The sequence below is a fragment of the Erpetoichthys calabaricus genome, chromosome 17, assembly GCF_900747795.2.
Source record: "Erpetoichthys calabaricus chromosome 17, fErpCal1.3, whole genome shotgun sequence".
Lineage (NCBI taxonomy): Eukaryota > Metazoa > Chordata > Cladistia > Polypteriformes > Polypteridae > Erpetoichthys > Erpetoichthys calabaricus.
In genome coordinates this window covers 10,576,609-10,602,875 of record NC_041410.2, presented here as the reverse complement: position 1 = coordinate 10,602,875, position 26,267 = coordinate 10,576,609, and the positions used below count along the sequence as shown (strand labels likewise).

General features: G+C 37.7%; 1 protein-coding gene across 1 annotated transcript in view; it reads right to left on the bottom strand.

Annotated features, from left to right (window-relative positions):
* The window catches only part of stxbp2 (syntaxin binding protein 2), an 80,249-nt gene that overhangs the window by 3,674 nt on the left and 50,308 nt on the right, over window positions 1-26,267 (bottom strand). The window contains exons 7-18 of the mRNA XM_028823910.2: window positions 22,476-22,624; window positions 19,945-20,029; window positions 11,887-12,017; window positions 10,534-10,641; window positions 10,008-10,065; window positions 9,822-9,887; window positions 9,505-9,591; window positions 5,889-6,027; window positions 4,810-4,916; window positions 4,537-4,635; window positions 3,004-3,089; window positions 2,279-2,436 (exon numbers count right to left, since the gene is read on the bottom strand). Coding sequence (XP_028679743.1) covers window positions 2,279-2,436; window positions 3,004-3,089; window positions 4,537-4,635; window positions 4,810-4,916; window positions 5,889-6,027; window positions 9,505-9,591; window positions 9,822-9,887; window positions 10,008-10,065; window positions 10,534-10,641; window positions 11,887-12,017; window positions 19,945-20,029; window positions 22,476-22,624 — 1,273 coding nt within the window. The remainder of the gene's footprint in view (window positions 1-2,278; window positions 2,437-3,003; window positions 3,090-4,536; window positions 4,636-4,809; window positions 4,917-5,888; window positions 6,028-9,504; window positions 9,592-9,821; window positions 9,888-10,007; window positions 10,066-10,533; window positions 10,642-11,886; window positions 12,018-19,944; window positions 20,030-22,475; window positions 22,625-26,267) is intronic.

Below are 26,267 nucleotides of genomic sequence, written 5' to 3'. Positions count from 1 at the left end.
AATAAATTTACTCATAAGGAAAAAAAACTCACCATGTACTGTAACATCCATAAATATTATACAAGTACAGTTATTTTTCATTATGTTGCTTACCCCATGTAGTTTACACTGATGGCTGAGAAAAATTTATAATCTCAGGTTTTCATGGAGAACACAGATGAAGTTTTTGAAAGAATGGGCATCTATGGAGACCATCACTGGGCAACAGCAAAACAATGTAAAAACGCCCACGAAAAAAAAATCTCATGTTACTCGAGTTGCAGGATCCATGGATCAAATCATCCAGTTGTATGCTCACAAAAGGTAAAACACGCAAGTAATTTTTCCCTTAAATGAATACTACCAGGAAGTCAGAGAAGTACAAGCAGAGCACATATGTTCTTAGGGGAATTTCCCACTGGGATTAATAAAGTATCTATCTATCTATCTATCTATCTATCTATCTTTTTAAATTGAAAACCCACCCTTTCCCCTTAATTACCAATCAATCAAAAGCCCAGTTTTATCAAAAAAGAATACGGAAAAAACTGCAATGTCTGATAGAGAGACACACTTGGGCCACCCGGACTCGAGGCTATCGTGGCTGCCAAAGGTGAATCTACCAAATACTGCCTTGAAGTGGGTCAAAACTTATGCCCTCAATTAGTGTTTTAAATGTGAAATTCATTTTGACCGCTTTGCGGTGATCTTTTGTCAATTTGACATTAAAGAGTCTTTTTATGTTGATCAGTGTCAAAAAAGCCAAATGAAATCCATTGGGATTCAAAGTTGTACAACAATAAAATGTAAAAACACCCAAGGACGGTGAATACTTTTTACAGGCATTGCAAATCTTACTTTCACTGTGTATTAATAAACTAACATTTCCTGTGTGTATATTTTTAGGAAGTCACTGCATACTGGCGAAACTCCGAAAAGACTGGAAAATGGCAAAAATTTTGTTATTTAAAAAGGTTGACCGGGAAGATCCAAGGAATTATAGGCCAGTAAGCTTTATGTGCATCACATGAAAAGTAATGAAAGGAATTATTAAGGAAAAGATTTGAGTAACACGTGGCAAGAATTAAGATGTCTTGAAAGAAGTGGATAGGACTAAAAGGCCTGTTCTAGTCTAGACCAGGGGTAGGCAACGTCGGTCCTGGTGAGCCGCAGTGGCTACAGGTTTTCATTCCAACCCAATTGCTTAATTAGAAACCAATCATTGCCAATCTCAGACCTTATTTAATTTTATGGCTTGTTAGTCTGTGCAATGTAAGGCTCTTATATCGTAGATTTTTTTCCTTTCCAAGGATATCATCCAAATGATTTGAAGCCTAAAACAGATCATTTTCAGTCTGTCACATTTTTCTATTAAGTGTTTTATTAAATCAAACAGTGCATGATGAACACACACAGATGTAATTGGAAAAAAGCTAGCTGGAGAACTGCTGGCTGCTTTGTCTTTTACATCTTATTGCTAATAAGGAGCAATTAAAACACTGAATGCAGCAGTTTAAGATTGAAATAAGCAATTAAGGTTGGAGAACCTTAACAAGCGAGACCACTAAAATGAAGCATCAAAATGTCACTTAAGCAATATGTGCTTCATCAGCAATAATTGAGTTCTCATTAAGGAACTGGGTTGGAACAAAAACCTGCACATACTGCGGCTCACCAGGACCGACGTTGCCTACCCCTGGTCTAGACAGATCTAATGTACTGATACAAACATAAATTTCATAAGCAAATGTTATAAACCTGACAAACTGATTTGTTAAGAAACCTGATGTTATAAAAACTGCCTGAAGAGTTTTTGTAAATGAGGTGGTGTGTAAATGAAAATTTTCTGAATAATGTTTTGTCTACTTTTGAATGTGGTACTGATATACTGTAGTAAAAAAAAAAAATCATTTTGATTCTGTATTCATTTAGGCTGTATTTTCCAACTAATTAACAGAAAATGTCAATTAATAAAAGATAGTTAAGTACATATGCAAGACAACTTCAGTCATTTTCTGATTCTTTATAAAACTCACCATCAAATTTCTCCAAGCCTTTAAAACCCCCATTCTGTGTTTCACATTAAATTTTATAACTTTGCTTTACTTAAACCATTTCCTCTATATTTACATATCGACTGTAGAATGTTTAATCTATCTGCTTCTAAATTTACTCTCATTTGTCCACACTGAACAGCCAAAATCACCACATATGCAATTTTTCAAATTCAGTTTGAAGATGCAGAGCGATTCTTATAAGAAGGGCTTCTTTGTTACTTCACCAGAGCGCCACTACGTACCAATCAGCACCTCCCACTTGTTGTCGGTTGCTTTGGTAACCTCATAAGCAGCACGCATTTCAGACATCGTCATTCCTCCAACGATGAAGATGATGAGTCTGGGTCCGGTGTGGTACTCCACTGTAGCTTTGTTTTTGTGCCAGTGGCCAAACCGAGCACTGAGGAAAGTAACAAATACAAATGAAGTATGTTTATTTATAGAGGCTTCATTCCAAACATCACAGATTATTAAAATCAGAACAGTGCATCATGAATATTATACAATATTAGCCGTTCCCCGCAGCTCTGCCCGTGTAGTAGTGAAACAGGACAAATTTTAAAAATCAATAAACAAAAAGGTATCGCTAGCTAAGCGGAGGCAAGTTACGCCCCAAAACACAGAGGTAGGCCGACTCTCCACTCCTGATGTCATGCATCCTCCTCCCCTCAGCCCGCTGCCTCTGTCTCAGATTAGCGCGAAAATATCGTTCCTGCAAGCGAACTGTGATACTTAGCGCGATGAGAGACGTCGCAAAATCAACTGGAACGTTTTAGCAAATTACAGAAAAAAACCCGATCTAAATCCGTTAAGTAGTTCTCTCGTGAAAAGCGGGCAGACGTTGGATTTTATATATATATATATATATATATATATATATATATATATATATATATATATATATATATATAAAAGAGAGAGATAGAGATATGAAAAGTATTGGGTACACTGAATTCAGCCAGCTTACCTCACGGCTACTTGAGAAGTTGTGTTAGGAGCTGGTTCAGACACAAATGGCCAGAGTTTCTTGTCAAGTTTGTTTTCAGTAATGTCCTGTAGGCCGGAAAAAAATACTGTGATATTCATTCCTACATAATCATTATGTACAAAAACACTGACTTTATATCCCACATTCTATCATATATTTTTTATACACAAAACAGTTTAAAATGATTCTGAATTTGACAGGTTCATATTCTATGGCACTGATTCTACAGACAGCCTAATATTATGTGTACTAAAATATGCAAAAGATAAGTTTCTAGCCTTTGTGGTTTGTTATGCATGTCTTGTATTTCTGAAAGATAATGAAAAACACAAAATCAAGTATCATGGTGTCACTGAACTTTTAACAGTAAAGAGCAATCCACCATCTGAGTTTCATTCTCGTCTAGTCAATGTTTGCCAGGATCGGTCCTGCTTCATATGCAATAGTCAGGAGAGGAGGCCCAAAATTACACCATGGCAGAAAATCTCTCAAAGGGTAACCCCAAGGTCTGACCACAGAAAAAGCAATGAGTGATTAAACATAAGCAAGATCACAGTCCATAGGGTGCTCAGAATGTCGACTAATTAAATGAAGCAACTCCACATTCAATGTTCCAAGAAGAACCTGAAGATGAATCTGTACCTGGAGAAATTTAAGAAGCATTTTTTTTTTAACTGGGGAGGAAAGCTGATTAAATTAGTATGTCTAAACAATAATCGAGACAACGCAAGTATGGCGATTCTCCAGTGTTGAACAAACTCAAGGTCTAATTGTGCTAACATGAGAGTATGCATACTTTTTACATGATATTGATGGTGTAGCCCATATTAATAATAAACACCAAAAGTCCCACTCAACCATTCAATGTTATACTGACGTAATTTGACATTTGCAGCAGTTTAATCAGGGGAGAAGCAATGAGTAAGCCGTCAGCCATTCCCTTTTTACTTCATCATAATGCATCTGCCCAGACTGCACAGATTTAAAAGGCCGCTTGGGAAAGTACAAATTCAAAGAGGCACAACACCCACACTATTCTCAAGACTTGACCCTATGTAACTACCACCTTTCCCCCAATCTGAATAGCTACCTCCATGGAAAACACTATGCCAATGATAAGAGATGTCAAATAAGATGAAGAACAAGTGGTTGTACAAGCAAGGGAAAGGATTTAAGTGACACAGGAAACCTGTATGAACTTTACAAGTGTATTAGTGTTCGTGGTGATGAAAGCAGACTTGTTTGGTTTTGCCATGCTTATGTTAATAGGTTAGGCTCAATCTTTTCATAATTTATTTTGTAAGTTTCAGTTTGTGTGTATAATCTCTCTCTACATGGTATATACACACATATACAGACAGAGACAATAATTTAAGATTTTTGTTTAAGAAAAGAAAAAAAAGAAAAACTAGATGTTTAACATTCAGCAAAACTCCTGTCATTTTCACTATGGTCAATCAAGTGAGACAAGAAAATAAAAATATCCAAAGGTCTGCTAAATGAGACTCTTACTTCCATCACGTCTTTGACAAGTGGTGTCCACCTGGAGACGTCATAGGTTTGTTCCGATCGTTCTTTTCTTTCCAGCTTTGCATGTGCATTCGTCGAAGTCTAAAACAGAACAGATTGAATAGTTTTACATATCTATGTGACTGAGGATTTTGGTGGCATTCAAGAATAGGATTTCTGTAAAAAGTAAGGACATTTGTGACTTTCTGTTAATCAACAATGTTGACATTCATAATCACAAGACTGTAAAAGAGAAAAAGCAAATTCTGTAATTACCCCAGTTACGACTGGTGCTCCCAGGAGCTGCATATTCTTAATAATGTTGCTGTTCTCTTGAATGTTGGCATGCTGGATGAGTTTCTTAAGGTTTTCCTCATTGATTCCTAGATTTAACCAAAGCAATATTCCAATTAATTGTTACTGGCAAAGAGGCATTTCTCATTTTGCCATTACTAGAGGCACATCCATTTTACATACAATGGCTTAATTCCACTTCTAGAGACTCCATAAGAACCCAAATATTTGTACTTGACAGCATAAGACAACTAAATTACTCCATCCTTCTTCATACTGTTCAGAGACACTGGCTAGACTACCTATGACTATCTAAAGCCTGAACTAACACTGGATTGGGCCCCCTAGCCACATAGGGACACACAAATGCACAAACATAAAAACGTACAATCTACGCTTGTAGAACAATACTACATGATGTGAGTTTTAAATTAACAGAACATAGATATTTATGAAACACATGCACCAGATTATAATGTAACACAACATTCTCAAAAGCATGTAATTCAATTTAGGGTCAAAGGCTCAGGGCTTATCTGACAGCGTCAGGCAAAAGAGGCACTAGGCTACAGCAGGGCACACTCATGTATCCACACCCAATCAAACATATAATCAGAAGATTCTTGAAATCTGAGGCATGCTATTATATCATTCACCAACATGATCGCCTATATCAGTGTTTTTCAACCTTTCTGGTGTCACAACCCATTTTTTCCCCAAGGAAAGTGTCTTTGTGACCCACCTATGTTCTCTTCAGTGAGTTGACTGCAATTGTCAGACCGAGGCTGGTCCTGCTTGGTGAATTGAGCACAAAAGTCAGAGCTCCCCCTTAGGGAATCGAGCGTGATCATCAGAGTGGCGGCGTACCACAACCCACCACCATTATAAACAGCAGCAACTCACGACCCACAGGCAGCAGTGGGTCGAGACCCAGAGACTGACAAACACTGATCTATTTAACAGTTTTCAGGTTACTTTTCAAGGAGTCAAGCAAGTCACAAAAATAAACATGAGAAGCAGCCCAGTATTTCCCTTTCTTGATCTCGGATGGAGGATCATACCATTTTTCAAGAAAGCATACAGGAGGATGATTCGGATTTTGTCATAATTTTGCACTTCTGTGTTTAAAAGCACTGGAACAATGCTCTTCATTGAATCTTTTATTTTTTCTCCAGTTGCATCTTTGCCCATTGCTAAATCCTAAAGAAAAACAAAGTGATACAAAAATTCATTCAAATCAGCACTGAAAGAAGGCATTGTGTACAAGCCTGTAGTAAACCTTTTTTAACTGTCTATGATAAAATTGCAACTGAATACATTTGATACATTTATTCCAACAGTCTAGATTAGCATTCTAATTATTCTGTTTGGATTGGAGAGAAATAGTCTTCATGACCCTATAAAACCTTTTGGCATGTAAGATAACCTTTATTTCATACTTTCTACATATTTATGTCAAACCACAGCTTATGTAATAAAGGCTTTTCTTACCAAATTAAACAGAACAAGTACTGTAGCTTTAGATAAGACCAAGAACTGCATTTTTTATGCCTAGAAAAGCACATTTACAATTATTCAACTTAAAATTATATATCAAGTGCATCTGTCGTTTAAAATTGTCCAAAATGTTTCCAGGGCAAGATCCAACCTGTGAATACTGCAATCAAGCTCTAGCTTCACTAGGCCACATGTTTTGGGCCTGCACCAAATTTTCATTATTCTGGACCAAATTTTTTAAATTCCTTTTAGACAGCCCTGGTGTCACAATCCCTTCCTAATCCATTAACAGCTGCATTTGGTGGACCCCCAGATGGGCTTAAAGTGGAGAAGGACAAACAAACTGTAATGGCCTTTACTTCATTATTGGCACGTAGACTTATCTTGCTCAACTGGAAGAATTCTAACCCATCTCTGTTAAGTCAGTGGGTGACTGATGTTATATACTATTTAAAATCTAATTCTCATTTAGAGGATCTTTTCAAAACTTTTTTAAAACCTGGAAGGATCTAATCAATAACATTTTAGAATAAGCATTTATATTGGGGACTCCCTTCTCTCTTTACTACTCTAAATAGTTTTACTCAGGTTCTTGGCCTTCCTCTCTTTCTTATGGTGGGGGTTCAATTGAATTTAGTTTTAAGTTTGACTATTGTATGGAATTTTACATGCTTTTAATAAATTAAATAAAAAGCACATTTACTCTGACACTAAATAACAAGAACATACTAATTAAAGCACATCCAAAAAATTAAAATAATGGAACTTGTCAAAACAGGCAAGGCACAAGTTTTCATAAAGTCTATTAATATATCCTGAATACAATACTGTAAGTATAGAAAGTTTGGCATAGATGTTGTCCTTAACTCTGAATAACCTTACCAACAGTAGATTGATGACAAGCCAAATGTACTGTTAACTCAAATCTGAAAAGATTTTTTTAATTATTTTACAAGATGTTATTACTAAAATGCACATACTTATTACAATTTAGGTTTGTAAGGCTCTGCCATGTAATGTAGCAGAAATCACATGCAGGACTCGCCTACTTGTGGATTGGAATATTACAAAAGCATGCTCATAAATGGCCATTACATAACAGCCAAAAATTACAAGTTCTTCAGTGTTAGAAATTAAAACAGGATTAATAATTAGGTTTACTTTTATTTAATCACCAGGGGGCTCTCGCCAACCCGGATCTGCCGCATACAACGAATCGTGTTGTGCTTTTGGATAACCATGAATATCAACTCTGTCTTTGATATCTCCGTCTTTCGATACTATTATCGCTGACAATTCGTCACATGTTGGTTTATTCTATATGTGAGCATGATCTTATTCATATAGAAATCCAAGAAAATTTCTTTCTCCATGTTTTTCAGATAAATTTTGTGTAAAGTGCGATACTTTTGTACGTATGAATTTGTATCCATTATTGGCTGTAGAACCTCTAATACATCCAATCGTTTTAACTCTTTTGACTCTATGTTGCATTGCTGTGATCATAATTATAAACCTGAATGAATTGTGGTTTCTTTGAAGTTAAACTTATAGTAGCTTGAATTGTTGCGGGACCACAGATTCTCAAAGCGTATGGTCCTGAATTGTGTAAATCTATGTTTTGAGCATTGATTGATGCGAAAGTTAACAGATTATTGTAGATTCGGATATTTTGCCTGTAGTGTTTGTGGATTTCACTTTCAGCAAATAACAAATCTTTTATTTCTCGCAGATGCACCTCTTCATTGGGAAGAAACACTACTTTTCCCTCATGGCAACACGAATTTGACGAACTTCAAGTCTCCAACTTAAACTTCAAAGCCGAACAATATCTTCATACTTCTGTCATATCACCTATGTCCATATATTCGATCTCTTCTTGCTGTTCCATTATTTCACCAAGCAATAATTTCCATTTGTTAGCGTAATGCAATCTTTACTATAATTTTTTTGAGACTTTCGAATTTTAGTACTTTCATAGTTTTTTTACCTGCTCTGCATGTGTATCGTGGCAATGTTTTTGAACGTCTTTGTCTTCTATTCTTTTCTCCTTCTACTGTTTGTCTTTTATTTGTTAGGTTTTCAGTTCATCTCTTGGAATAAAGTCTTGTCTCGCGGGACTTGAATTTATCTCTCTGAAAAAGTCTCGTCCCAAGATTTTTTCATATAATAGAGATATCTGGTCAGAACGGTGGCGCAGTGGTAGTGCTGCTGCCTCACAGGAGACCTCAGTTCGCTTCCCAGGTCTTCCCTGCGTGGAGTTTGCATGTCCTCCCCGTGTCTGCGTGGGTTTCCTCCGGGTGCTCTGGTTTCCTCCCACAGTCCAAAGACATGTAGGTTAGGTGCACTGGCGATCCTAAATTGTCCCGAGTGTGTGCTTGGTGTGTGGGTGTGTGTGCTCTGCGGTGTGTTGGCATCCTGCCCGGGGTTTGTTGCCTGCCTTGCGCCCTGTGTTGGCTGGGATTGGCTCCAGCAGACCCCTGTGACCCTGTAGTTAGGATATAGCAGGTTGGATAATGGATGGATGGAGAGATATCTTTTCCAGATATGACACTGGGACAGATGTCCTAGGAAGAATTCTGAATATGTTGCCGTGGCTTATAATGGTGTTAAAAGCCAAGGACTGGGAGATCCCACGTACACTTAATGCAAACGGTGAACAGGTTTGAAGGAGAATGTTGAGATGGATGTGAGGTGATACAAATAAGGGGCTGATAAAGAAATGAGACAATCAGGGGTGCAAGAAAAGTGGGTGAGGTATCTAAGAAGTGGTATGGACATGTGATGAGGAGAGACAACGAATATGTGGGCAAAAGAGTGCCGGCATTGGAAGTGCAGGGGAAGAGAAAGTGAAGGAGGCGAACACAGAAGTGGACAGATAAAGTAAAAGAAGATCGGAAAGAAAAGGGCCTGAGTGGTCAAGGACCGACCGAGCTGTAGGGAAAGGACTGATCAAGCACATGAACTCCATACAGAAGTGGGAAAAGATGAAGAGGAAGAAGGTGTATGGGTTTGAAACAGATTTCAGGGGACAGAAGAGAACACTTGTACCAGCTGAATAGCACTGCTTACAAAACCACAAGAAAAAGTTATGTGTAGACTTTCAATGCTTTTACATTAAGTGTAAAATGTATAATTTAATTAAGGAAGGTGTGAACTTTCCATATTCCTAGTACTTACTTGTTCCACTTTGCAAAGCTGGTACTTGTCCAAATATTCTTTATAACGCTTCATGCAAGCATCTGCTAAATGCACATGAGTGGAATACTGTATAATATTAAAAAAAAAAAAAATGAGTAACCATATAACGTGTGCACTGTACATGACAAACAGACCTTGAGCATTATGATTAAATAATTAACTATGAATATATAAGAGGGTAGAGGAGAAGAACAAAACAAAACCACACTTCAAAGACATGATTTAACTTTCATTTTCCAAAACTCTTATGAATCCATACAAAAAAAAAAAACACAAACAAGCAGCACTTCACATACCATACTGAGTTCCTTCTGGTACTGAGGCATTTTTTTCAGTATCTGAGACAGGTCTTTAATATTGGCCTAAAGTGAATAAGACAAAGAAAACGAACACACTGAACGTAAAACACAATTCACACCATTATCAAGTACCACTGCTCTATCACAAGACTAGGAAGCTTGTAACTTCACAAAGATGTTTACCTTTTCAGTGCTCATTTTTTTGCCATCACAGAATTTCTTGAAAAGTTCAGTTACTTTTCTGCCATAGACAGAGATGGTAATGTTAGTTTTAAAACAGACGGACAGATTTTTTTTCAGAGACGCATAGCTTTTACCCAGCCTTCAAATAATTCACGCTTAAGATCAGAAAATAAGCAACAATTGAAATGCACATTTTTTGCCACTTTAACAACTAAATGAGTAGGTTCAGGCAGTTGGAGGAAGACATTTTCTTCTACTACTCTATCTGCACAGCTTTCTGACCAAAAAGTTTTGATGAAAACAATTACCCTCTTATTCTTTAACCAAAATATTCAGCTATGCTGGAGTACCATAAAAAATCCCTCATCACCTAATGAATAGGCCTATTCTATACTTAGTAAACTATGAAAACATCCACACTGTACGACAGATATCTGCTTGAAGATGCTGGCCTATCAACATTACTGCTGGAAAGACAATCCGCTCGACCTCACAGACACAGGAGAACTACATGAAATGAACGCACTTTGACACGTCAGCAATATGCATGTGCTTCAGCTGGACCCACAGCTCATCATTCTCGTCTAACAAGACTTTCTTCTCTCTGGACTCTGCAATGCCAGTCGTTTCATACCTTCATGGGCAAAAAGACAAAAATAGAAGAAGTCAGGAAAATGTAACACAACTTGTACTTTTTGGGAAAACAGCAGTATTTCATTGCTCGCTCAGACAGACAGACAGATAACTTTATTAATCCCAAGGGAAAATTCACATACTCCAGCAGCAGCATATTGATAAAAAAACAATATTAAACAGTGATAAAAATGCAGGTATAACAGACAATAACTTTGTATAATGTCAACGTTTACACCCCTACAACCCCGAGTGGAACTGAAGAGTGTGGGGGAGGATCGATCTCCTCAGTCTGTCAGTGGAGCAGGATGGTGACAGCAGTCTGTGGCTGAAGCTGCTCCTCTGTCTGGAGATGATCCTGTTCAGTGGATGCAGTGGATTCTCCATTTATAAATTTATAAATGAAGTTGAATTAGGACCTCACTGCCATCCATGACTTAATCATGGAGATAGTGTCTTTCCATTTGCTGATGGGTTTGAGCTGATACACCATTGATCCGTGTGGCTCACAGTTCTAATAGCACAAGGCTGTAAAAAGAGGACCTCCAGACAGAGGAAGTAACAAGGTCAGGGTTCTTCCACTGAGAAGCTATAAGAACTTTGGCTGCTATTGTAGCTATTAAAATAATGCACTGGTGATGAACAGAGAGAGAAAGAGAAGAGAAATCTAAAAGGAGTAGAGCAATAGCAGAACAAGGAATAGTGACAGATAAAATGGTGGAGAGTGCGAAAGCAACTGAGGCCCAAAGAACTGCAATAGTAGGGCATTCTGAGGAGTAAAAGTTTTTCCTTAAACATCTAAATCAGGGTTCTCAAACTCCGGTCCTGGAGGGCCCCAGTGGCTGAAGGTTTTCATTCTAACACTTTTCCTAATGAGTGACCTGTTTTTGCTGCTAATCAACTTCTTTTGAATTAATTGTAATTGACTTGCTCTTGAAGACTCAGACCCCTTCATTGTTTTTCTTTTTCCTTAATTAGCAGCCAAACAATAATGAGATAGGGCAGGACGGTGGCGCACTCCCTGCGTAGAGTTTGCATGTTCTCTCACAGAGTATCCACACAGCAATTATTAGAATTACTTTCACAACTGCTTGCATGTGTTTGTTCATTTTTGCAAGTGTAACTAAATAACCTGAGCTGACAAACATCTGAAAATATTTGTCCTAAAAGCACAAGAAACAAGGAGTCTTCCAGAATCTGCAATTCACCCTGTTCACTCCCCAGTGAAATTCTGACTGATACTCACTGATAAATATCTTGATCAATATCTAAAAGATCATAGGCCATTGCCTGGAGGGTGAGTTCATGAAGGACAGGAGTCACTGGATCACAGCCTCTATCGATGATCAGCAGCTGAGAGTGAGCTTTGTCTGGACCCTGATAAAAAAAAAAAAAAAAGGAAGACTTTTAAGATTTTATTTTTATTTTATTTGAATCACATTAAAATTTCTGAATCTAATCCAATTAGAAAATATATGCATTACAGATAGGCTGTTCAAAGGTCTGAAATTTAAATGTCTGAAGATGGAAAACAAATCATGTGTTACATTTTAAGCTTGTACCGTAGTGACATAAGAAAAAGCAACCATTTCGAGAACTGGAAACAGAACAACACAATGATGTTAACCAAACCAGCACAGAATTCAAAGGTGCAGACACACAAATGGGTTTCTTTATCAAAGCTTAAATAAAACACCAACTTTTAAAAGTGAGATTCTGTCACCGTCAAGCTTAGGGCAGATAACGCAGGTTTGTAAAAATATGGAAGACACTGCAGGAAGGGGTACCACTTTTAAGCTTGATGCAAGTCCAGGGAACTCAACTAATCCCACAATGCACTGCTGTTTTAAACATAATATTACTTACAAGATTCAATCTTTGGTGAGCCAATTCAGAAATTCTAAATAGAATTTTCAGAAATGTGAACCGATTTTTCCCCCGATTTTAGCTCTCAAACTCCCTTTAAAATGTCTTAGTAATTAAGTTGTTTCCTGCATCTGGTTATTATTGTATGCATATTGACCCTGGACTTGCATGCAAACTTGCATGTGACATTAGGCGATCGTGAGCATGGCGAAGATTATGTAAATGAAATGAAGTGACTGAAAAATCGCTGGAGAAGTTGTCTAATGTGACGTGGACTTAACTGGAACTATGCAACTGGCGGATATTGTATGGCGATGAAAGCTACCGTGTGTACTGTACATTCAATAATTAGGTGTCTATCGACATTAGCCAACAACAAACTACAGTAAATACAGAGAGGTCTTCTTAGCATATCTACCAGACAAAAGAACCTGTCTAATATATATATATAATGTAGCTGAAAATCCATAAAGAGCATAGTTTTAATTAAAAAAAAATACAAGTTGTGTATTTATAGCTTAAAAAAATCACTTGTACAAAAATGTATCATGAATATATTACAATAAATTATCAATCAGCAACTACTTCTTGACCAATCACTTTGCAAGAAATTATTAACATTGTTTAATGCTGAAGAAATTGGCAGAAAACCATTCAGTCTGAAATTATATGTGTGTGTGTGTGTGTGTGTGTATCTCTATATGTGATACGCTACAGTGGCTGTCCGTTTGTCTGTCCAGGATTTTAAATCACCTGTAGCTCGCAAACCGTTTGACCGAGTGGCCTGAAATTTGGTACACATATACTATGTGACGTCTACTATCCGTTTTTGGGGTGATGATTGACTTCCAAGGTTATTCCATCCATCCATTTTCCAACCCGCTGAATCCGAACACAGGGTCACGGGGTTCTGCTGGAGCCAATCCCAGCCAACACAGGGCACAAGGCAGGGAACTTTTATTTTTATTTTATTGTAGAATCAACTCTCAGAGGCAGCCAGCAGGGCGGCAGTGTGGCGCACGTATACGGGCGCTGTTCTCATCCCTATCACCTTCGCCGTCACTTCCCCTACCTCTTCACATATCTTAAATCATTCTTGAGGCAGACTGAAGACTTAAGTGCCAGCTTAAGTGGAAAATGTACTAAGTAATTGCAACACAAACACTGACTTAATCAGTTTTAACGTGAAAAGATGCCGATGGAATAAGAGAAGAAGCGGGCCACTAGGGTGGAGAAAAGAAGAGCTGCTCAGGAAGCAGCAAGCGCATCAACCTCTGAGCAAACGAATGATAAACGTACAGAGAAAGAGGATAAAAACTAGGAATGCTCAAGTCAAGTGTATTTGCGCCGTTACTGGTGTGTATATAAGAAAACAATACATCTTTCCCTATATCTTAAAACTAAAAATGTTCCAATGGAAGGTTTACTGTCTCGCTCATTGTGACACCAGGAGACGGCCTTGGGCTTCACCCCACAACAAGCAGCCTGAATTATTACACACACACAGCGCCTTTTCATGTCAAGAGGTGTTTCAGGTTAGCGCCACACTGATGGTCACATGATGCATATTTGTTACCTTCACATGATTTCACAGTCCGTATATTAAAATGGTGTAAATAAAGACACATCACGGTACATTTCATTCAGCCGACAAAATTATCATTTGTTGCTCCACTGAGGTATCAGTCTGGCTAAATGCCTATTCAGTAGAAATGAAAATGCAGCAGGACACATTAAATGCATAACTTGAGTTACACATATAAATAAAACCAGAAGTTTCATAAAGTACAGCAATTATGATATTCAACTTTCAAATGAGTTTCAAAATGGCAGACATATGCTGCATTATAAAGTAGGGAAGAATTCAGAATCTAACATTCAAGAGGAACCTTCAATGCTGTACAAAAAACACACACACACACAAAAACAAAAAGGTATAAATCCTACAGGTGTTACCATGAAGCATTTTACATACTTAAACTCTAAATTAAACATGTTTTAAAATTATAAGTAAAATACGAAAGAGGTGCAGCATGAAGCGGAAACTGCGCAAAGAAAACATTCAGCTGGAGGGAAAACTGTTTGATTTGTCACCCACCAGTGACACTTACATACTTTTAACAGGCAGTACAAGATAAAGTCAAAGTAATTTGTAACTTTTTTTTTTTATTTTTATTTAAAAATGACACATTTCACTTAAAAAGTACTTCAAACAAATAAGGATTTGCTACACAACAGAAATTCCACTTACAATATCATCCTTAGTTACTCCACATGTGAAAGGTGCAGGCTAGGGGGTAATGTTCTTTATTAGCGGACGCCTCCTAGATTTTAAAACCCCTTAATGTAACGAGCCAAAGAGAGGTTTTCAACAGGCCAACCAAAGAAGAATATGAAAAAGCTAAAAAGAGAGTAAAGAAAGGATAGAGAAAAGGACTGAAGAACACAAGTTTACAGCTTAAGGAAGAAAAAAAAAAAAGAATATTTACAGTGCTAGAAATAAAGACATTTATAGAACATTCAGTAAAGAGCTCTAAGAAATTATGTAAAGATATACAACAGAATAAACCTCAGGCTGCAATTTAAAATTAACAAGCACAGACTAAGTTTAGAGGTCATTCAGCCTCTACCAGGTGGAAAGAAACTATTGGTGCTAATGGATTGCACAACTTCAACATGTATAAATTCTCTAAAATGTTAAACAAATGGGATTAAACACACACACAATATTTATATTATTACAGTCATATGAAAAAGTTTGGGAACCCCTCTTAATTCTTTGGATTTTTGTTTATCATTGGCTGAGCTTTCTTCCTTTTAATATACGACATGCCTTAAGGAAACAGTAGTATTTCAGCATTGACATTAAGTTTATTGGATTAACAGAAAATATGCAATATGCATCATAACAAAATTAGGTGCACAAATTGGGGCACCCCAACAGAGGTATGACATCAATACTTAGGTGAGCTTCCTTTTGACAATCTAACAGCCTCCAGACGCTGTCCTCCTTTGATGAGTGTCTGGATTCTGGATGGAGGTATTGTTGACCATTCTTCCATACAAAATCTCTCCAGTTCAGTTAAATTTGATGGCTGCTGAGCATGAACAACCTGCTTCAAATCATCCCATAGATTTTTGATAATATTCCTCCAGAACATTATACTTCTCCCTTGTAGATTGCCAACTGTGTTTTGGGTCATTGTCTTGTTGGAATATCCAACCCCTGCGTAACTTCAACTTTGTGACTGATGCTTGAACATTATCCTGAAGTTTCTTGATATTGGGTTGAATTCATCCGACCGTCGACTTTAACAAGGGCCCCAGTCCCTGAACTAGCCACACAGCATGATGGAACCGCCACCAAATTTGACAGGAGGTAGCAGGTGCTTTTCTTGGAATGCCGCATTCTTCTTCCGCCGTGCAAAGCGCTTTTTGTTCTGACCAAATAACTCAATTTTTGTTTCATCTGTCCAAAGCACTTTGTTCCAAAATGAATCTGGCTTGTTTAAATGAGCATTTGTATACAACAAGCGACTCTGTTTGTGGCGTGAGTGCACAAAGGGCTTCTTTCTCATCACCCTGCCATACAGATGTTCTTTGTGCAAATTGCGCTGAATTGTAGAACGATGTACAGATACACCATCTGCAGCAAGATGTTCTTGCAGGTCTTTGGAGGTGATCTGTGGGTCGTCTGTAACCATTCTCACAATCCTGCGCATATGCCACTCCTGTATTTTTCTTGGCCTGCCAGACATGAGTTTAACAGCAACTGTGCCTGTGGCCTTCCATTTCCTGATTACATTCCTTACAGTTTAAACCTCTGAGATGGCTTTTTGTAGCCTTCCCCTAAACCATGAGACTGAACAATCTTTGTTTTCAGATCTTTGGAGAGTTGCTTTGAGGATCCCATGCTGTCACTCTTCAGAGGAGAGTCAAAGGGAAGGAAGCACAACTTGTAATTGACCACCTTAAATACCTTTATATCTCATGATTGGACACACCTGTCTATGAAGTTCAAGGCTTAACAAGCTCATCCAACCAATTTGGTGTTGCAAGTAATCAGCATTGGGCAGTTACAGCCATTCAAATCAGCACAATGACAAGGGGTTCCACATTTGTGCACAGCTAGTTTTTCACATTTGATTTAATTTCATACAACTAAATACTGCGTCACTAAAAATCTTTGTTCTGAAAACACTGCAGTACTCAGATGTTCCTAGGAAATGAAAGACATACCACTTATCTTTTTTGTTGAAAGGAGAGTCAATTATTATGCAGGCTGAGAGGGGTTCCCAAACTTTTTCATATGACTGTATGTGTGGTGAGTGTACTGGTACAAAATGGCTGCCGTCACATCATCCATGTAGATGCTGCCAATTACTTGTGGTTGAAGTGGCTCAAAAAATCAGATCCCAATTTTGCTTTATATATTAAATAAAATATATTCAACAACTAAATGATACAGCACTTGATGAATCAGACTACTGTGTAGTAAGTGAAGCTTTGTACTGACATGGAAAAAACACAAACAAACAATAAAATATTAAGGTTTGTAATAAACACACAAAATAAGTGTGATTGTGTCTTTTTTCTTAAACTAGGGGCTTCACCCTCTGCTCGTTTCGCTTGCCAAACCCCCGGCCTGCACTATGCGCCAGCCACTTCTCGTCTCTTCCGCTCGCGTATGTGGATTTCACTTTCACCAGACAACACATCTTTTAATTCTCGCCGATACGCCTCTTCACTGGGAAGAAACGCTACTTTTTCCTGATGGCAACACGAATTAGACGATCTACAAGTCTCCGATTTAAACTTTAAAGCCGAACAATATCTACATACTTCTGTCATATTACCTATGTCCATATATTCGATCTCTTTTCGCTGTTCTGCTATTTCACAGAGTAATAATTTCCATTTGTTTGCGCTAATGCGATCTTTACTATCAATTTTTTGAGACTTTCGAATTTTAGTACTTTCTTTATCTCGAACCTGCTCTGCATGTGTATGGCGCCAACGTTTTTGAACCTCTTTACAATGTTCTACTTTGTCTTCTACTCTGTCTTTTATTTCCGGCCAAGGGCCAGGTTAAATCTCTTGGCAAAAAGTCTTGTCTCGCGGGACATGAAATTATCTCTCTGAAAAAGTCTCATCTCGTCCCAGGATTTTTTTATATAATAGAGAGATGTGAATTCCATTTTTATAAACGTGTCTTTGTGGGGTAGGAGCAAAGGGGGAGAAAAATACAATTCATTCTCAAATACTACACCTAAACATAAAATTCCACATTAAATTCAAGGAACCCTCAAAAGACTTTCAGTAATGTGGAGAGCCACAAGAGGGCAGCAACACCATTATAAAGTGTGAGAAACTGCAAAGTGGATTTATCGCAGACTTTGGATTAATGAACACTTAAATAGAAGTCTTTATTATTCTACTAAAACAGGGGTGTCAAACTCTGGTCCTGGAGGGGCACAGTGGCTACAGGTTTTCATTCTAACCATCTTCTTAATTAGTAACCTGTTTCTGATGCTAATTAACTTCTTTAGCCTTAGTTTTAATTAGCTTGACTCAGCCCCCTTAGTTGTTTTTTTCCTTAATTTGCAGCCGGACAGTAATGAGACATAAAACAAGCCTCCACATGACCAGCTCACCTGTACCCATCAAACAAAATGTGAAAATAAAGAAAGGTGAAGGTCTCAGTAAGGCTGATCTCTCAGGTCACCAAGAAAATAATAGAATAGCAACAGTTTTGGAAATGTCTGCTGTGACAGAATGAGAGCAGCAACAAGCCATAGAATTGAATAACAGGTTTAATTAACAGCAACAACCAGCTTCTCATGAAGGAACTGGTTGGAGTGAAATTAGTTGGAGTTTGAAGCCCCAATTTAGCTGGTCATTTATTGGCTTGTTTCACATCTCATTTCTGTTTAGCTGTCATTTAATGAAGAAAAGATTCAATTCAGAAGACTTACTCTTTAAAAACAGGGCTATTAAAATAGAGGGAAAAGAAGTTAATTAGCAGTGAAAACTGGACACTGATTAGGAAAAGGGTTAGAAAGAAAACCTGCAGCCACTGCGGCCCTACAGGCCTGGAGTTCGACACCCGTGTACTAAAAGCATACATGAAGTGATCAAGAAGTGATGGGTATCAGAACTTCTAAAGAGAAGTTCTGGTCAGAGATTTAAGAAGTACTGGGGCCTTGTGGAAATTAATGTCATGTTAACTTTAGGTTAGAGAAACAACTTGGCAACTCGCTTTGATGATTTGTGTTTCGTGCTCAGGCCATGAGTGTGAGATATGGGTAATAACAAGCCACCTATTAGAAGATTTTATGTTACCATCTTCCCATGTGCTATCTGCCTGTGGACAAATTCAGACAATTTTTGACTTGATTCTGACGAGTTACAAGGTCACGCTGACATCGCAATCTGCCAAATAATTAAGTTAGAAATACTCTTTGCAGGGGATTTTTCAGCACATGCTTTCTGGGGAAAAAGGCACACCAACTAGGAAGGGCACCTGAAAATAAAAAAAGAAATGTTCCTAACAAATGGAAGGATAACATTTCTTACACACACACACACACACACACACTTTCTTTTATATAAAAGGCTGTCTCATTAATTATAAAAAACATAGGAAGTGAATAATATCACATTATATCACACTCTTGTACCACGTGATACCACTTGTGACCAGTTACAACCCTTATTTTCTTGCCCCATGTGCTCTTTCACTTCTAGCTTTACTCTATTTAGCAGATGTAAAATCCAGTCAATGTTCTGCCATTGGTGATTCATCTTCACACGGCCAACCAGCTTTTACTTTTATAATGCAACATAAATTTGAACTTATTTGCCTTCATTTGTGTGTCCATTAAATGAATCCTCACTAGCAAAACATGTTTATGAGACAAACAGATTTCTGCAGGTACAAATCAGATTCATTAGTTGGCTTGTCATCATGTCATTTGACTACACAAAAAAGTGAAAAATCCATAGAGAACACATATTACTGTACATAAAGAAACACACCCTAAGAGTGAACCTAAGGTCCAATCTGTTTGACTCAACAATTCCACCACTTGTTTATTACACTAGCATAAACAAGGTAATAAATTTGACAGGAGATAACCACTAAAATGTGAGGAACTGATTACCTCAATTGGATATGTGAATTCAGGTGACAGTGTGGTTAAGAGCTACAATAGACAGAACTGACTGAAAAGCTCACTAAGTTAATAAAGGCCTCAAAACAAATGCATCTTGAAGCGCATAACTCTCACAAATCAATGTCCCTTCTGAGAATACTAAATTTCATGAAGATTTAACACAGGATTTCATAACTTTTACCAGTAACGATTTTGTGGAAAAAAGAGACCCAAAACAGGGCAGTGTTACTCTTTATGACCACATTAAAAAATGGATGCCCCACCTCACCCATGCTGGGATTATCAGCCTTATAAGCATTCAGTCTGTCCAACACTAATCCAGCCAAGGTAAAATTGTCGTCATATCCCCTGGGAAGAAAAAGAAACATAATATGTTAACTTCACACAATACTCAATGGCAAGAGATAAAGTACTAAAACACCTGACATAATTTTATACATAAATCACAAAACAATGAAATTATACCAAACCAGATGAGGTTTATAAAGATACAAATTAAGGAACAGCCAGGTCACCTATCAAAAATCTTTTTATTAAACATTATTAGTTCACCCAACCTCTATATCACAGAAATGTTACCTTGACTTAAGTATAAAAATATTTAACATTATTTGTTAAAGAAATAGATGGGCATAAAAAAATGTTTTGGTATTCTTATACAGAAAACACTACATGGAGGTGGAAAATGATTTGCATGGAGCTCTACGGGTGTTATTTTGCCATGAATGGACTTATAACTGCTTAACTGAGTCCTTGCACCCCAAACTGACCTATCTGGAGGTGTCCGAAAAAGAACCACTGACACATGAAACAAACTCCGGTGATGCTGCGCTGCTCTGCACATCCCAAAAAAAGCCACGGTTGTTTATGAGTTCAACTCCTTTTTCAAGAGTGATCTAGTGTAATTATTTATTATTTACTATTATCCATATTAGTTTTCAACTATCTTTTAATTTACCTATTATTTATTGTGTAGTTCTTTACTTGTCTTGCACTTGTCCTATGTTTCTGCGTTTATTTCGTGCCATTGGATGCTGCAATATGGTGTATCGATGGTTTGACAATAAAGCTATTTGACTTGACGGAAAGGAAATATGACTGTGAGGAGCTGAAAACTCCAAGGGCTTTATTTTATCATAAAACTAGGGGGCTCTGCGCCCTGCTTGCTTCTCTCGCCAACCCCCAGGCGGGCGCTACACGCTAGCCACTTCGCAGGCTCTGCTGCTCGCATATGGGGGAGCGGATATACAATTTAAACAGATGGTTATTTTCATGGTAATTGTTACATATGCATAATAGACCATTTTACATTACAACAAGTAATTAACCATAGTAAAAAATAGTAAAACAATAAATTGAAAGAAAATTATGTTTCATGTTGCGTTAGAGGTATTCGTTGCGTTATACATTTTCATTCCGTTTGGCTTTGAAATTAACACGCAATACTTTTTAAACTTACACTTTTCTTTAATTCTATTATTGTAAAGCACTTTGGCCACAGCATTCCGATGTTGTTTTAAATGTGCTATATAAATAAAGTTGACATTGACATTTTACTGTAAAACTTCAGTAAAAACAATATTTGGAATTAAGTTTTTGTCAAAATCGCAATGAATTTTGATTCCGGAGACGATTATTGGAGTTACATCGTGACAGCACAACATATAACTGCCCGGGAGTGAATATCATTTCTTTCTCTCTAATAAATAAATCGTCCCCATGATTTGTTAATTGTCATAGCAAAAACTGTTCTAACGAGAAACTGGTGTCTAATGTTATCAGCAGAAGATGTACTACATTACCTTTCTTGTCGCCTGTTAAAATTTTACATGTCAGAATTGTTCGACCAATTCTGAATACAACTAATCTTGTCCCATTGCATAGCCCATCACTCAGACATAAATTGCGCAATAACATTACGATACATCCTTCTTTCAACAGTAATTCAGCTGGTGCAAAACCAGACGGTGTTAACGGTTGCAGATATTCTACGGGATATTATAAGTTGATGTTTTCATCTTCCGCAACATCACCACCAACTATTTCAGAATAGTCTATTGATACGCATTTAACCAATTTGCCAATTTGATTATAAAAATTTATAAGAGCTGAGAGCACAGGAACTGTGTCTGACAAAAGGTGAGAGGTGAGAGGACCATAAGCCGTTAACCTGAAATGGTTGAGAGTGAGGATGGGACTTGAAAAAATCTCTTGGCAATAGTCTCGTCTCAAGATTTTCTTTTATAATACAGTAGAGAGATAAATTCCTCCAGGTGTGTATTAAACACTGCTCCTGATTTTTCCAGGGAGTTGCCCAGAGACTGTGGCAGCTATAGAACTTAATGAAATCAGCTCTTATAAAGAGGTGAGAGCGAGGACAAAGAAAAATCCAGAAGTAGAAAAATTTGCAGAGAACACGGAATAGAAACATCCATAGCAAACATTAATTCTAGTTTGAATGTGCACCAAGCATTCAGCACGTATGCTTCTATAGTCTATCAACACACATTCAGTTATTTTTGATGAAGGATTCTACTTCACGCTAGGTCATACCGTTTGATTTAAATCACCAAGATCAGCGACTGGCATTTTCACTAATCAACAGATTATTGTTTGTCCCAGTCTGACATGATGAGGACTTGAAAGTACTCTGGGAGCTCTCCGACTTTCACAAAACCTCAAGTACCCATTCACTTTGGTTACCTGGTAACCAAGGACAACTTTCCCTCTGTCTGCAGGTTACATAACTGTCAGAACTACATCTTCACACTTGGAAGAAACAGAGCTTACTTACTTTCGATAGCGCACAGCAGGGTACTCCTTTAAAGTGGCACAAAGAGTCGCAATCTGTTCTGCCATTTCTTCCATCATCTTATTCTTCTCTGTTGATCGCAGCGGGCTATAGAAACAGTGGAATGATTCTGGATTGTCCAAGGTGTATACCTGAGAGAACAGACCAAATGAAGACATCAATATGATTGCCTTTCCCTTCAAATGGATACAAATTAGGCACCAAAAGAACAACTACACTGCACTAAAAATAACAAGCAGGACTGTGTATTAAGCATTAATGGACATTTGGGAGACATTATAGATATGGTTAAGCTCTTTTGAGCTAGGATCATATTTAGAACAGAAGGTCTTTCAATCGAGTAAGTGACGAGTGCTCAGATTGATATGAAACGTAAGCATATGAGTGATAATACCAATTAAATCAGTGCTCATTATAGTGGAATGTAATTTACAAAAATTGATTAAAAAAATCTCTGAAGGCTAATGTGAAGAATAGGGATCATCTATCGTTTAACTTACACAACGTAAATCAGTGAGACAAATACCCTCCATACTACAGCTCTCAGCATTCGATTTATTCCTATTAGATTTCCCCACACTACTGCTCTCTCTGTTCTTTATTATTTGTTGGGGAGTACGGGTGCAGAAGACACATTTGTTACCTTGACTTGCACTTTATTACTGGGAAATAATAAGTCTGTCACAAGGAAAACAACAAAATGCCTAATACATTTAGATGAGAAGGATCAGAATTATGGTGGCACGGTGGCGCAGTGGGTAGTGCTGCTGCCTCGCAGTTAGGAGACCCGGGTTCGCTTCCCGGGTCCACCCTGCATGGAGTTTGCATGTTCTCCCCGTGTCTGCGTGGATTTCCTCCCACAATCCAAAGACATGCAGGTTAGGTGCATTGGCAATCCTAAATTGTCCCTAGTGTGTACTTGGTGTGTGTGTGTGTGTGTGTGTGCGCGCCCTGCGGTGGACTGACACCCTGCCCGGGGTTTGTTTCCTTGCCTTGCTGGGGTTGGCTCCAGCAGACCCCCGTGACCCTGTAGTTCGGATATAGCGAGTTGGATAATGGATGGGACGGATGGATCAGGATTATTGAAAAACTAGCTTATCAATCACAGAGAGATGCAGCAAGTCTCTAATAATACAAAAGGAATGTATTCTTTACAATTCTAACATGACATTTTTTGAAAACTTGATCAACAATAGGTGGGAAACATCAAAAGATTTTTGAAGTAAAGTAGTGATGTACTTGTAGTAACTTTTGAACTGCACAGTAGATGGAATTCTGGGCAACGTGCTGCTGACATATAGCACACCACCCAAACCAACCTTGAAGGATACACATTAACTGACAAGGTAGGACATACAGATAAGGGTAGTGTGGCATAGTGGTTAAGGCTTTGGAGTTCAAACCCTGAGGTTGTGGGTTCAAATCCCGCTACTGGCATTGTGTGACCCTGACCAGGTCACCTGACCTGCCTGTACTCCAACTGGAAAACGAAAACAAACGTAACCAATTGTATCATAAATGTTGTAAGTTGCCTTGGATAAAGGCGTTAGCCAAATCAGTAAATGTAAACCTTTTTTTTTTTTTTTTTTTTTTTAATTTTTTTTAATAATCGTATTGATTTTATTAAAATCAAATTACATTCCATACAAATAACTCAAGTTTTACAAAAAAAAAAAAAAAAAAAAAAAAAAAAAAAAAAAAAAAAGGTTAGAAAGACAAATCAACACCCCCACCCCTGAGAAAGAGAGCTAGGCCAGCAGTGTAAAACGTTATGCTAGCAAAAATAAGTAAATAGATAAATTAATAAATGAATAAAGATAAATGGAGTAAAATAGAGGAGAGAACCTGCTTCCCCAATTTAAATGCTTATTCTAAAATGTTACTGATCAGATCCTGCCAAGTTTTAAAAAAGTTTTGTACAGATCCTCGAAGTACGAATTTTATTTTTTCCAGTTTCAAATAATATACAACATCAGTTACCCACTGACTTGGATTGGAGAGTGAGGATTCTTCCAGTTGAGCAAGATAAGTCTACGTGCCAATAGTGTAGTAAAGGCAATCACAGTTGGTTTGTCCTTCTCCACTTTAAGCCCCTCTGTGAGCCCACCAAACACGGCTGTTAATGAATTTAGGAGGGTTTGTGACACCGAGGCTGTCTGAGAGGCATTTAAAGAGTTTGGTCCAAAATGATGTTAATTTGGTGCAGGCCCAAAACCTGTGACCCAGTGAGGCTGGAACTAGACTGCAGCATTTGCAGGTTGGATCTTGCCCTGGAAACATTTTAGACAATTTTAAACTAGACAGATGTGTTCGTTAGATAATTTTGAGTTGAATAATTGTATGCTTTGCACATATGGAGCTCGAGTGAATTCTGTGCATTGCTACTTTCCACTCCGGTTCTGAGATTTTGAGCGAGAGATCCTTTTCCCATTGTCCTCTTGGATCTTTGAAAGGGATGGACTGCAAAATGGTTTTATATATTACGGAAATTCAAGTTGTTTAACAAATTTTCTGATTTGAAGGTAGTGAAATCTGTTACTGGAAAGTTAAATTTGGAGTGTAATTGTTCGTAGGATGCAAAGCTGTTGTCTATGCACAGATCTCTAAGTGATTTAATCCCAGATGTTTTCCAGGCATTAAAAACTGCATATGTTTGCGAGGGTGGAAAAAGGTAGTTCTCGTGCAGAGGTGCCACAGATAAAAGCTTCTCTATCTTAAAATACTTCCTACATTGGTTCCATATTCTGAGTGAGTGAAGCACAATTGGGTTTTTAGCATATTGGCGATAACTTGTATTTATTGGAGTACAAAGCAAGGAATATAAAGAAGTACTGCAGGATTTCAGTTCTATTGTGGACCAAGCCTGTGCATTTTCATCTATTTGTGTCCATGTCCATGTTTTTATAGTTTGTATATTTGCTGCCCAGTAATAAAATTGAAAGTTAGGTAGAGCCATGCCACCTTCCAAATCAGTAAATGTAAATATAAGCATGATGTCCACCTACACAATTAAACTGGTTACCAGTTTACATCTCTTACATGACAAACAAATGTACATTTTCCTTTGGTGACCTGGAGCCATTCTACTCCTACTTATAATGCAATTTATTCTGCACTAACATGCACATAGCTCACGTGTTGTCAGCAATGCTGACCTATGCAGATGCCCTGCCTTGAAACACAACTGTTATCTCGAGTGTGCAAAAGTCTACAGTTAATTTAATAAGGCATGGTGGCACACTACAGGAAATTAAGGCCCCTTAAAAAGTGAGTCCAATGGAAATGTGTACAGTTGATCTGATATGGAGAATCTTCACATTTTAACTGTATAATGATTAAATTAATTTTAATTATTTTGCTCAAACAAACCAGCATAAACTGAATTTACAGGACTTTAATTACAGGCATTGCGAGCATCCTTGTGTATTGTACTAGTAATTTATGCAATTGTTCCAGTCAGTTTCTTTTTCAATTACTTGATTACCTGGGAATGGAAAACAGGTGCATACCACAGGAGCTGTTTTACTTGCAAACGGATGAATATCATAGGACTAGGAATTAACAAATTAATTTACAGCTTGTGAAAGGAAGGAGTGTGGATTATTTAAAAGATCAAACATTTTAATCAGAGACATCCATCATTTTGGCTTGTCTGATTGGGAGATGTCAAGTCGAGGAGCATGCACTGGTACAGTGTGTTGCCGCACCCACCACACCACGAAACAGCGTGGAATCCAGGTTGGCAACCCCCCAGGCAGACATGCGGTCCAAACC